Source organism: Ascaphus truei, chromosome 14 (genome assembly GCF_040206685.1).
Source record: "Ascaphus truei isolate aAscTru1 chromosome 14, aAscTru1.hap1, whole genome shotgun sequence".
In the NCBI taxonomy this organism is placed as follows: domain Eukaryota; kingdom Metazoa; phylum Chordata; class Amphibia; order Anura; family Ascaphidae; genus Ascaphus; species Ascaphus truei.
In genome coordinates, this window is record NC_134496.1 from 16,703,243 (window position 1) to 16,716,110 (window position 12,868).

At 52.9% G+C, this 12,868-nt stretch overlaps 1 protein-coding gene across 1 annotated transcript; it reads left to right on the plus strand.

The window, feature by feature from the left end:
- The first annotated feature begins 2,000 nt into the window (after positions 1 to 2,000).
- CD248 (CD248 molecule) lies at positions 2,001 to 6,912 on the plus strand. Its single transcript, XM_075569869.1, has one exon. It carries the CDS (start codon positions 2,794 to 2,796, stop codon positions 5,077 to 5,079), a length of 2,286 nt encoding a protein of 761 aa, XP_075425984.1. The 5' UTR covers positions 2,001 to 2,793; the 3' UTR covers positions 5,080 to 6,912.
- The last annotated feature ends 5,956 nt before the right edge of the window (positions 6,913 to 12,868 follow it).

Consider the following 12,868-nt stretch of genomic DNA (forward strand, 5'->3'; position numbering starts at 1 on the left):
AGCGGCAGTGCCAGTCTCCCCCTCACACACTACTACACCTTGACATCCATACACAGCACAGGTAAAGCGCGGACAGCGGCAGTGCCAGCGTCCCCTCACACACTACTACACCATGACATGTATACACAGCACAGGCAGCAGCAGTGCCAGCCTCCCTCACACACTACTACACCATGGCATGTATACACACAACAGGTACAGCGTCAGATGGAAAATGGACCCTTTAACCCATTAAACACGTCCCTGTCATTAGGTCACTTTTCTCCTACGTGGACTGACCCTTTAACCCAGTGGTGTGCAAAGTGGGGGGGGGTGAGATTTTTCGGAGGGGGGCGCGGCGTTGCAGGGGCCTTGCGCTCTTCCCCCCAAGGCATTTAAATGAAATACCGGGGGATCGCGGGAGACCCCTGCAACTCTAAACTTACCTTCACTCTGCCGGTGTCAGGACTTGTGTCCATGGCAATGTGGCGTCACATGACGCCGCGTGGTCATGTGACGTTACACGCGCCAAATGACGCCGCGGGTCACGTGATGTGTCATTATGTCACTTTGCTCCTATCTGGGACTGACCCTTTTACCCATTAAACACGTCCCTGTCATTAGGTCACTTTGCTCCTATGTGGGACTGACCCTTAAACCCAGTAAACACGTCCCTGTCATTAGGTCACTTTGCTCCTACGTGGGACTGACCCTTTAACCCATTAAACACGTCCCTGTCATTAGGTCACTTTGCTCCTACGTGGGACTGACCTTTTATCCCATTATACATGTCACTGTCATTAGGTCACTTTGCTCCAACGTGGGACTGACCCTTTAACCCATTAAACACGTCCCTGTCATTAGGTCACTTGGTCCTACGTGGGACTGACCCTTTAACCCATTAAACACGTCCCTGTCATTAGGTCACTTTGCTCCTACGTAGGACTGACCCTTTAACCCATTAAACACGTCCCTGTCATTAGGTCACTTTGCTCCTACGTGGGACTGACCCTTTAACCCATTAACCACGTCGCTGTCACTAGGTCACTTTGCCCCTACGTGGGACTGACCCTTTAACATTAACAATAGCAGAGTCTTTGTTCCATGGCTGGGTTATTCACCTTACAGTGGGACCTGTATTATGATTGCCGGGCTCTTTGCCATCTGCAAACAATTAGAAGCAAAGTTATGTGAAATTCCCGGAGGGATTCCACGAAAACCTCGGGACTCCATTTTTCAGGATCCCGAAAAATGTATGTGATAAAGGGGATTTGTGTAGGATCGCACTTAACCACTTCCCTGCCGAAGGGGACACATTCCACAATTCTCTTCCCCATCTTTTTCCCTCTTCTATCTTCTCTTTTTTTCATACTTTCCTCCGGTCTAATTTTCTCAATATTTCGCTTCTTTCTCTCTTTTCACCCACACTGATTTCCTTGTTCTGTCTGTTACTTCACCACTTCTCTCTTTATCAAATGCACTATATGCCTCTTTCTCTCTCTCTATCCCTCTTTCTCTCTATTCCTCTCTCTCTCTCTCTCTTTCTCCCTCACTCTGTCCCTCTCTCACTCTATCCCTCTCGCTCTCTGCCCCTCTCCCTTTCTCCTACTCTATCCCCTTTTCTTTCTCCCTATCTTTCTCCCTCCACCCGACTCTCTCTCACTCTCTCCCTCTTTCTCTCTGTCCCTCTCTTTCTCCCTCTATCTGTCTCTTTCTCTCTCTGTGTATCTCCCCTCACTCTCTCTCTCTCTCTCTCTCTCTCTTTCTCCCTCCGCCCGCCTCTCTCTCTCCCTCTCTGTGCCTCTCTGTCCCTCTGTCTATCTTTCTGCCTCACTCTGCCCTTCTCCCTCTCTCTGTCCCTCTTGCTCTCTGTGTCCCCCCCTCTCTCTCCCTGTCCCTCATACTCTCTCCCTCTGTCCGCCCCTCTCTCCCTCTCACTGGCAGGACAGAAATATTTCCTAAATCTCAGGGGGGCTGAAAGCAGGAGTAAAACAGGAGAGGAAAGAGAAAAAAAAGAACGAAACAAACTTTGTCCATACAAGGATGGAGAGGGGGAGGGAGGGAGCTGCAGCACATGTGGGGGGAGAGAGGAGAGACCTCCCTCCCAAATCCAGAGGCAGAGAGATAGAGAGCGAGCTTCATTTCAGTCTGACCCCTCCAGTGCAAAGCATCAGACAGGAGACAGCGAAGCCCTGGGAGAGACCGCAAGGAAGCAGAGAGCTGTGAGAGGGAGAGAAATTGAGACTGCTGCGAGAGAGACCGGAGAGTTAAAGAGAGCAGCAGTGAGAGGGGAGAAAGAGAGGGATCGCTGTCCAAAAGAAAGGATAGGAGTGAGAGAAGTACTGTATGGAGAGACGGAGAGAGACAGCTGAATTGGAATCTGCAACTGGGAGAGAGAGACTGGCTGAAAGAGCTGCAAGAGTGTCAGATGTGCAGAGATTGAGATCGCTGGAGAAAGGGCGAGACCATTGCAGAAGAAGGGACAGCTGGCCACAAGGAGGGTGAGACATCTCCAAAGAGAGAGCGAGAGTGAAATGGGGAGAAGTCCTCTGGTGTACAAAGAGTAAGAGGTGAACAAGAGCGAGAGAGACATCTTCCAAAGGGAACAGACCACACTCCAGAGAACGAGAGCACCAGAGACAATAAGGGAGAGAGCAAGTCTGCCACTGGGACGGCAACAGAGATCTCAGCACGGGTTGGCGTGACCACAGATTTTAAAGAGACAACCCAACAAAACCATAAAAAGGGACTAGAGTATTCTCCAGAGAGAGAGAGAGAGACAAGTTGAGAGCTCTTTCTGATGAGAGAGAGACCATGTTCCAGATAATCCTCCTCTTTCCCCTACTCTTCCCCGTCTTCTTCTCCCAGGAGCTAAGGGAGCAGGACGCCCTCTGCGGCCCGGGGGACTCTTGCTATGCCCTGTTCTTCCAGCGCCGTGGCTTCTTGGAGTCCTGGAGAGCCTGCCGGGAGAGGGGGGGTAACCTCGCCACCGTTAAACACTCCCAGGAAGCCGCCCTGGTGGAGCAGCTTTTCACCACGGCGGCAGGTTCCCGCGGCAATGGGGAGACACTTCAGCTCAGGCTTTGGATCGGCCTACAGCGTCAACCCAGGCAGTGTGCACCTCAGAAGCCCTTACGTGGATTCACCTGGACCACTGGGGACCAAGACACCTCCTACACTAACTGGTTCCACCAGCCAGCACCTGCAGGGCCCCCAGGCTCCTGTTCAGCCCCCCGGTGCGTGGCCATAGGCCTGGGCTATGGCAAGCCAGAGGATGACTTTAAGTGGCTGGAAGGCTCATGTACATTACCTGTGGATGGCTTTGTGTGCAAGTTCCGTTACCAAGGGATGTGCCCGGCGCTGGAGGAGGGGTCTGTCAGCTACTCTGCCCCTTTCGGATACCAGGGTGCCTGGCTTGACCGCCTCCCCTTTGGCTCAGTGGCTACGGTGGCTTGTGAGGGGCAACAGCAGGACGTGTCGGTGCTCTGCATGTTGAAAGAAGACGGCACAGTTGGATGGTCCAAGGACGAGCCACTGTGCCAGACTCCCGAAGCCAGGCAGTGCCGGGGTTGCCAACAGCTTTGCAGGGGAGGAAGCTGCGCTTGCCAAGAGGGCTACCGTCTCCAGCCTGACGGGCGCTCCTGTGAGCTGGAAGATGAGACAAGCTTTGAAGAGGAAGACCCAGGACGAGGATGCCCATGTCAATATGAGTGTGTGAACCACGGAGGGGCGGGCAAGGGGTACCAGTGCATATGCCCAGAGGGCTACCAGCTGGCTGCTGATGGCCACAGCTGTGAAGATGTGGATGAATGCGATGAAGAGGAGGAAGGTCCCTGTGAGCACTCTTGCCAAAATGCCCCCGGGTCATATGTCTGCTCCTGCGATCTCGGCTTCACCCTCTCAGAGGAGGAACATGGGCGTTGCACAGATGTGGATGAGTGCCGCATTGCTCGGGTGTGCCAGCAGATGTGCGTCAACTACGTGGGAGGGTTTGAATGCTTCTGCAGTGAGGGCTATGAGCTGGACGGAGATAGGGTGAGCTGCAGACCGGCTGGGCGTATTGAAGCCGGATACGAATCCAGCCCACCCATGGCCACATCGGAGGAAGGGAGTGAGGAAGGGGGGGGAGAGTGGTACCCAGGGGAGGACGATGGGAAAGGAGGGTACGAGCCTGAGTGGGAGCTGGCGGGAACCACCACCGGGAGGAGAAGGGAAGGATGGGAATCCAGTGACCCCGTTGGGGAGGAGTGGGGTTGGGGAGACCAGGTGGAGGTTTGGGAGGATGGAACCACTGCAGAGGCTGAGATAGGCATAGTCCCAACCACAGCTCCTCTTGGGATTGGATGGAAAGAGGAGGAGGCTACCATAGACCCAACTATGGATGAGTCGGCTGAGAGAACCCATTCTCCGTTGGGGTGGGTGGAGGATAAGACACTTGAGAGCCCAACCTATGCTGTGCCAGCCCTGAAAACCACACTGCTTGTTGAATTGGAGGATAGGACAACAGTTCTCCAAACCACATCAACAGGGTCTTCTTTAATGTTAACGACCATGGCACCCACAGTTTCTATGACTAAAATACTGTCAGGGAAAACCAAAGTTGTTATGGGGTCAGTTGTCAAGAAGGGGTCTGGTGCGCCCTCAACAGTAACAGCTGGCACTCCTAAAGCCTCATGGGAGATGCCCAAGGTATCAACACTGGCGTCTAACAAGCGTGAACTTGACATCACTGCTCCAACAACGGTGGTACTGAAACATGAGGTGGATAAGGGTTTAACAACTGTGCCTTCACCGAGACCCCCACTCAGTGAAGCCAAGCCTGAGTTGGGATCTCCCCGTCTTCCCTCCCCCTCCCCCCATCCAGCCCAAGAATCGAGGGGGAAGAGGGACAACCGGTGGCTGGTGGTGGCGTTGCTGGTGCCCCTGTGCATCTTCCTTGTGGTGATGTTGGCGCTGGGCATTGTCTACTGTACCCGATGCGGGGGCGATGCCACACCCCGCAGTGTCACCGATTGCTACCACTGGGTTACAGGGGGAGTGGCAGGGAAAGGCCTAGCCCCCTCTGGGGTGGAAGCACCCTCCTGCCGGGCAGGTGTTTGAAGAAACAGGAGGATGTAGGAGGTTTTCTAGATGGTGCATTCGGGAGGTTTACAGCAGTGTTTCTTATTTGAATAACAGTCATGTTTGGTATTTGGTCTGAGGGATTAGGATTAAGTTGAGGTTTTTGGTGCAACTGGGGTCAGTCTGTGTCTGTGCCCCCTCTTATCTCTGTCTGTCTACTCCCTCTTATCTCTGTCTGTGCCCCCTCTTATCTCTGTCTGCCCCCTCTTATATCTGTCCATTGGATCTCTGTCCAACCCCCTTTTATATCAGTCATTCTCCTAAATTCTCTAGTCTGTGGTACTCTTTACCTCTGCCTCCCTCCTCATCTGTCTGCCCTCTCTTATATCTGTCTGCCCTCTCTTATATCTGTCTGCCCATCTCTTATCTCTGTCTGCCCATCTCTTATCTCTGTCTGCCCTCTCTTATCTCTGTCTGCCCCTCTCTTATCTCTGTCTGTCCATCTCTTATCTCTGTCTGTCCATCTCTTATCTCTGTCTGCCCTCTCTTATCTCTGTCTGCCCTCTCTTATCTCTGTCTGCCCCTCTCTTATCTCTGTCTGCCCTCTCTTATCTCTGTCTGTCCATCTCTTATTTCTGTCTGTCCATCTCTTATCGCTGTCTGCCCATCTCTTATCTCTGTCTGCCCATCTCTTATCTCTGTCTGCCCATCTCTTATCTCTGTCTGTCCTCTCTTATCTCTGTCTGTCCATCTCTTATCTCTGTCTGTCCATCTCTTATCTCTGTCTGTCCATCTCTTATCTCTGTCTGTCCATCTCTTATCTCTGTCTGTCCATCTCTTATCGCTGTCTGCCCATCTCTTATCTCTGTCTGCCCATCTCTTATCTCTGTCTGCCCCTCTCTTACCTCTGTCTGCCCTCTCTTATCTCTGTCTGCCCTCTCTTATCTCTGTCTGCCCATCTCTTATCTCTGTCTGCCCATCTCTTATCGCTGTCTGTCCATCTCGTATCGCTGTCTGCCCATCTCTTATCTCTGTCTGTCCATCTCTTATCTCTGTCTGTCCATCTCTTATCTCTGTCTGCCCATCTCTTATCTCTGTCTGTCCATCTCTTATCTCTGTCTGTCCTCTCTTATCTCTGTCTGCCCATCTCTTATCTCTGTCTGTCCTCTCTTATCTCTGTCTGCCCATCTCTTATCTCTGTCTGTCCATCTCTTATCTCTGTCTGTCCTCTCTTATCTGTTTTTTCATCTCTTATCTCTCTGTCCATCTCTTATCTCTGTCTGTCCACCTCTTATCTCTGTCTGCCCTCTCTTATCTCTGTCTGCCCCTCTCTTATCTGTCCATTTCCCTCTTATCTGTGTGTGTCCTTTCTTATCCCTGTTTGCCTCTCTTACCTCTGCTGCCCCATCCCTCTGTTGTCCTCTCTTACCTCTGCTGCCCCATCCCTCTGTTTGCCTCTCTTACCTCTGCTGCCCCATCCCTCTGTTGTCCTCTCTTACCTTTGCTGCCCCATCCCTCTGTTTGCCTCTTACCTCTGCTGCCCCATCCCTCTGTTGTCCTCTCTTACCTCTGCTGCCCCATCCCTCTGTTGTCCTCTCTTACCTCTGCTGCCCCGTCCCTCTGTTGTCCTCTCTTACCTCTGCTGCCCCATCCCTCTGTTGTTCCTCTCTTACCTGTGCTGCCCCATCCCTCTGTTTGCCTCTCTTACCTCTGCTGCCCCGTCCCTCTGTTGTCCTCTCTTACCTGTGCTGCCCCGTCCCTCTGTTTGCCTCTTACCTGTGCTGCCCCGTCCCTCTGTTTGGTCCCTTCCTACACTAATCCTCATCTCCTAGAAAAGCCTGCTTGATGAATTAACACACTCACTGGTGTGTGTGTGTGTGTGGAGGGGGGGGGGGGGGGGGGAGAATAAGCCATGCGTTGCAGGCCCCCTCTGGCAGTGAACGTGTTAAAGCAGCAGTCTGCACTGATCGCCATATTTTACATTTAAATGTTTTTACTCATTCCAAGAGACTTCTTCTTACTCTTTTTATTTTTGAAGAGATAAAAATGTTTGAAATATGAAGTGTCTGGGATGTTAAAATGGTGCTCGTCCCAGAGCCCAGTGCAGTTTCAAAGTTACCATGGTTACCCCAAGATGCAAGCGTTAAATAACAAAAATTAAAAAAAGAGAGCAGGACATGCACATGAGGCACAATACTCACATTATAGGTGTTAAACTCATGCTGCTGTGAGAGACTTTATCACTGCAGAGGGAAAATAGCCTCCAAGGTCCAGGCTGTGTTCTTCTGATTATTTCCTGACGTATCATGTAATCAACATTAGGTAGAAAGAGTTCAAAAATATGTTTCCTTTGCTAACCTGGATTATTCCCCTCTTGGGCTGCAACACATGCAATTGTCCATTCCCATCCCCAGAAAGATGGCAGGTGTTTTTTTATACAGTGCCATATGCTGGCTGCCCAGGGGAAGCTGCTCTCCTGTGGCAAGGAGTCAAACCTGAGCAATACTGTGTAAGTAGGTAGCGCAAGGCAAGGGTGGCCCTTACTATTAAACAGGGGATCGGAAGTTGAAGCCGCAAATGTTACCCCTGGTTGTTCTCCTAGTGTAAGGATTCCGGGACAGTGGTGTATGGGAAGGGGGTCCTCGTGTGGTGCTACCTGCTCACCCACTTCCCTAAAAAGGGGTTGACTAGATGCATCCAGTCACATATGTTATATTGTCAAAAATGGCACATAACAAGAGTGTGCATTGGAAATATATGCGCATCAAATACAATATGGTGGCCACATCCACAATCAGGCACTCAGGTTGGTGGTAACCCACGTCCTCTAGAGGTGTTTTACTGTTGTCATGCTGTTGATGATGGGGGTAACGCTGACTTTTATGTGCCCTCTCTTATTTTTATTTTTTTTACTATTGCCCCTTCTGCCACTCTCTCTCTGCTAATTGCCCCTACTCACTCCTTTAATACAACATCCCTCTTTGGTTAATACTCCATATTCTTGTCTCCGCACCTCTGCCTTATTTAACTGCCCCTTCTCTGCTACTTACCCCTCCTCTATCTTCTCCTAATATCCATCAATCCAATGGGTAACTGCCCCGTCTTTCTGCCTTTTTACCCCCTCTATATCTGTCTGTCTGACATTGCTCTCTGCCTCTTGCCCCCTCCCATAATACTGCCCCTTAATTCTATCTGCCCCAGATGCTGTCAGAAAAGGAGCATATGGGGCAATAAGGAGAGACTCTGTCAGAGGGGTATATGTCTGGGGGTAGCTTAACCCTATCCGGGCCAGAGGCCCACGCTGCAGTGCAGTGCATTGAGTTGCAGGTGTCTCTGGCGCAGAAGGGGTTAAATGTGGAAATTCTGTTATTTTATCACTTTTGTATGATTTACTGTTTATTAAATGATGGTTGTGACTTTAAATCTCTTTACTGCTACAAGGGCCTGCAATGCAGTGTGTCTGTGTTATACAGCGAGCAGCATGCATCTGTATTATACACAGAGCAGCGTGTTAATCTGTATTATACAGAACAAAGTGTGTCTGTTATACACAGAGAAGCGTGTGTTTGTGTTATATATAGGGCAGTGTTTGTGTGCTATAGACAGAGCAGTGTCTGTGTTCTATACAGAGCAGTGTGTGTATCTGATGATTTGTATAATACAGATACACACGCTGCTCTGTATTATATGCAGAGCAATGTATGTATCTATGTTGTATACAGAGCATCGTGTGTATGTGTAATAAGTGTGTGTCTGTTATATAAAGAGCAGTGTGTGTGCTATAGACAGCAGTGTGCCTGTGTTATAAACAAATCAACGTGTAGCTGTGTTATATACAGAACGTGTAGCTGTGTTATATGCAGAACAACGTGTAGCTGTGTTATATACAGAACAACGTGTGCTGTGTTATATAAAGAGCAACGTGTACCTGTATTATATACAGCACAGTGGGTGGTATACACAGTGCAGTGCATTGTAGACCCCAGCAGGTCAGGGATTCATATTTATTTCTTCTTGTAAATGTTTGAAAAATAAAACGGATTTAAATTGAGTGAAGAAACGTATTATCAGTGTGTTATATACAGGCGGAGAGGGGACTGGGTGTGCAGAGGGTGTGCGAGGAGCGCTGGGATTGTAGACGGAGAGTGAGGAGCGCTAGGAGTGTGAGGAGTGTTGGGTGAGAGGAGCGCTGGGTGTGCAGGGAGTGTGTGAGGAGCGTTGGGTGTCAGAGGGAGTGTGAGGAGTGTTGGGTGTGCAGAGGGTGTGTGAGAAGCGCTGGGTGTGCAGAGAGTGTGTGAGGAGCGTTGGGTGTCAGAGGGAGTGTGAGGAGTGTTGGGTGAGAGGAGCGCTGGGTGTGCAGAGAGTGTGTGAGGAGCGTTGGGTGTCAGAGGGAGTGTGAGGAGTGTTGGGTGTGCAGAGGGTGTGTGAGAAGCGCTGGGTGTGCAGAGAGTGTGTGAGGAGCGTTGGGTGTCAGAGGGAGTGTGAGGAGTGTTGGGTGAGAGGAGCGCTGGGTGTGCAGAGAGTGTGTGAGGAGTGTTGGGTGTCAGAGGGAGTGTGAGGAGTGTTGGGTGTGCAGAGGGTGTGTGAGGAGCGCTGGGCGTGCAGAGGGTGTGTGAGGAGCGCTAGGCGTGCAGAGGGTGTGTGAGGAGCGCTGGGTGTGCAGAGGGTGTGTGAGGAGCGCTGGGCGTGCAGAGGGTGTGTGAGGAGCGCTGGGCGTGCAGAGGGTGTGTGAGGAGCGCTGGGCGTGCAGAGCGAGTGTGAGGAGTGTTGGGTGTGAGGAGAGCTGGGTGTACAGAGGTTGTGTGAGGAGAGCTGGGTGTGCAGAGGTTGTGTGAGGAGCGCTGGGCATGCAGAGCGAGTGTGAGGAGCGCTGGGTGTGCAGAGCGAGTGTGAGGATTGTTGGGTGTGAGGAGCGCTGGGTGTGCAGAGCGAGTGTGAGGAGCGCTGGGCGTGCAGAGCGAGTGTGAGGAACGCTGGGCGTGCAGAGCGAGTGTGAGGAGCGCTGGGTGTGCAGAGCGAGTGTGAGGAGCGCTGGGTGTGAGGAGCGGTAGGTGTGCAGAGGGTGTGTGAGGAGCGCTGGGCGTGCAGAGCAAGTGTGAGGAGTGTTGGGTGTGAGGAGAGCTGGGTGTGCAGAGGTTGTGTGAGGAGCGCTGGGCGTGCAGAGCGAGTGTGAGGAGCGCTGGGTGTGCAGAGCGAGTGTGAGGAGTGTTGGGTGTGAGGAGCGCTGGGTGTGCAGAGCGAGTGTGAGGAGCGCTGGGTGTGCAGAGCGAGTGTGAGGAGCGCTGGGCGTGCAGAGCGAGTGTGAGGAGCGCTGGGTGTGCAGAGCAAGTGTGAGGAGCGCTGAGCATGCAGAGCGAGTGTGAGGAGCGCTGGGTGTGCAGAGCGAGTATGAGGAGTGCTGGGCGTGCAGAGGGAGTGTGCGTGCTGAGGGTGCAGAGGGAGTGTGAGGAGCGCTGGGCGTGCAGAGGGAGTGTGAGGAGCACTGGGTGTGCAGAGCGAGTGTGAGTGCTAGGCGTGCAGAGCGAGTGTGAGTGCTGGGCGAGCAGAGGGAGTATGAGTGCTGGGTGTGCAGAGCGAGTGTGAGTGCTGGGTGAGCAGAGGGATTGTGAGGAGCGCTGGGCGTGCAGAGCGAGTGTGAGTGCTGGGTGTGCAGAGAGAATGTGAGTGCTGGGCGAGCAGAGGGAGTGTGAGGAGCGCTGGGCGTGCAGAGGGTGCGTGAGGAGCACTGGGTGTGCAGAGCGAGTGTGAGGAGCGCTGGGCGTGCAGAGCGAGTGAGTGCTGGGCGTGCAGAGCGAGTGTGAGTGCTGGGCGAGCAGAGGGAGTGTGAGGAGCGCTGGGCGTGCAGAGGGTGCGTGAGGAGCACTGGGTGTGCAGAGCGAGTGTGAGTGCTGGGTGTGCAGAGCGAGTGTGAGTGCTGGGTGTGCAGAGGGAGTGTGAGGAGTGTTGGATGTGAAGAGCACAAGGTGTGCAGAGGGTGTGCGAGGAGTGCTGGGTGTGCAGAGGGAACGTGTGTGTGTGTAACGGTGTTTACCCCACCCGGTGGGAGATTTGGCCATTACTGGTTGTGTGGTGCATGATACCCGCTGGTAACAGGAGGGCTGAGTCGGCCGCCGGTGGTAGTTTGGACACAGGACCAGGCTTCTGGGGTTCATATCCCACATATCTCCTTAGCAGTGCAGCGCCTCCATCTGCCGTAGGCTCCAGGAACTGAAGGTGATCTCCCACGGTAGAACTATTACCACTCGCCCCCAGTAAGGTCACGCAACAGGCAGGAGGTATATGCAAACAGGAACAGTTTATTGTCTTCTGTACAGCACAGTTACATGGCAGGCTTCTGCACGATGCAGTACTCTCAGCTCTCACTGAAGTATGGTCCCTGGACCTTCACTACAGGCCAAGGGCACCCGCAGCCGTCCCAGCTCTTCCCCACCTCCCTAGCAGAGGTATGGTCCAAACTCACTCTCCCCCGGAGGAAGAGGACTGGAGAAGGCCCAATCTCAGCCTCTCCAAATGTGTGACCTGCCTTCCTCAGTGGGTAGAGGCACTCCTGAATTTGGGACGGCACTGCCCTTAAGTACAACCAGGAGGAGGGCACCAGGTCTGGCTCATGATTGGTCATGCCCAGGCCGGATGCCACTCAAGTGCAGCTCCTCAGAGGGGAAAACCCCATATCAACTACTGGCAACCTGATTGTACCAGGGCTTACTGCCAGTACAGGGCAGAAGAGTAGCCATGAGGTGACCTGGATATATCCCTGGGTTGTGGGGTGGATGTATCCGCTTCCCCCTGTCGGAAGCTCTGTGAGTACCCACTCTTCTCTCCATCCCCTTCTCTCTTTCGCTCACTCTCCTCCCCTCCTTCACTCTCTCCTCCCTCCCATTCCCACACACTCCCACCTTCTCTCACTCTCCATCCTTCTCTCTCTTACTATCCTCCCTTTCTCTTACTCCCACTCTCTCCTCCCCGTTTCTCAGTCTCCCCTTCTTTTACTTCCCCATCTCTCTCTGTCTCCCCACCCTCTCTCTTCTCTACCTCCTCACTCTCACTCAACCCCCTCCTCCCACACACACTGCCACCTTCTCTCTCTCACTCACCCCTTTCCTCCTCCCACTCCCACCTTCTCTCTCTTTCACCCCCTTTCTCTCCTCCAACTATCTCTCTCACCCCCTTTCTCTCCTCCCACCTTCTCTCTCTCTCACCCCCTTTCTCTCCTCCTCCCACACCCACACCCACCTTCTTCTCTCACTCACCCCCTTTTTTCTCCTCCCACACACACTCCCACCTTCTCTCTCTCACTCACCCCCTCTTTCCTCCTCCCACACACACTCCCACCTTCTCACTCACCTCCTCTTTCTCTCCTCCTCCCACACCCACTCCCACCTTCTTCTCTCACTCACCCCCTTTTTTCTCCTCCCACACACACTCCCACCTTCTCTCTCTCACTCACCCCCTCTTTCCTCCTCCCACACCCACACCCACCTTCTTCTCTCACTCACCCCCTTTTTCCTCCTCCCACACACACTCCCACTTTCTCTCTCTCTCACCACCTCTTTCTCTCTTCCTCCCACACTCACTCCCACCTTCTCTCTCTCTCTCCCTCACACCCCTTTCTCTCCTATCACACACACACCCACCTTCTCTCTCACTCACCCTCTCTCTCTCCTCCTTCCACACACTCCCACCTTCACTCACACTCACACTCTCTCCTCCTCCCACTCACACTCCCACTTTCTCTCTCACTCACCCCCTCTCTATGTCTCCCTTCTTTCTCACCCTCTTACTCCCCCGCCTCACTCAATATTACCCCCTCTCTAACTCCTCCACACAC

Excerpts from the sequence above, each read along its gene's own strand:
- CD248 (XM_075569869.1), top strand. The coding sequence starts at position 2,794 with ATGTTCCAGATAATCCTCCTCTTTCCCCTACTCTTCCCCGTCTTCTTC.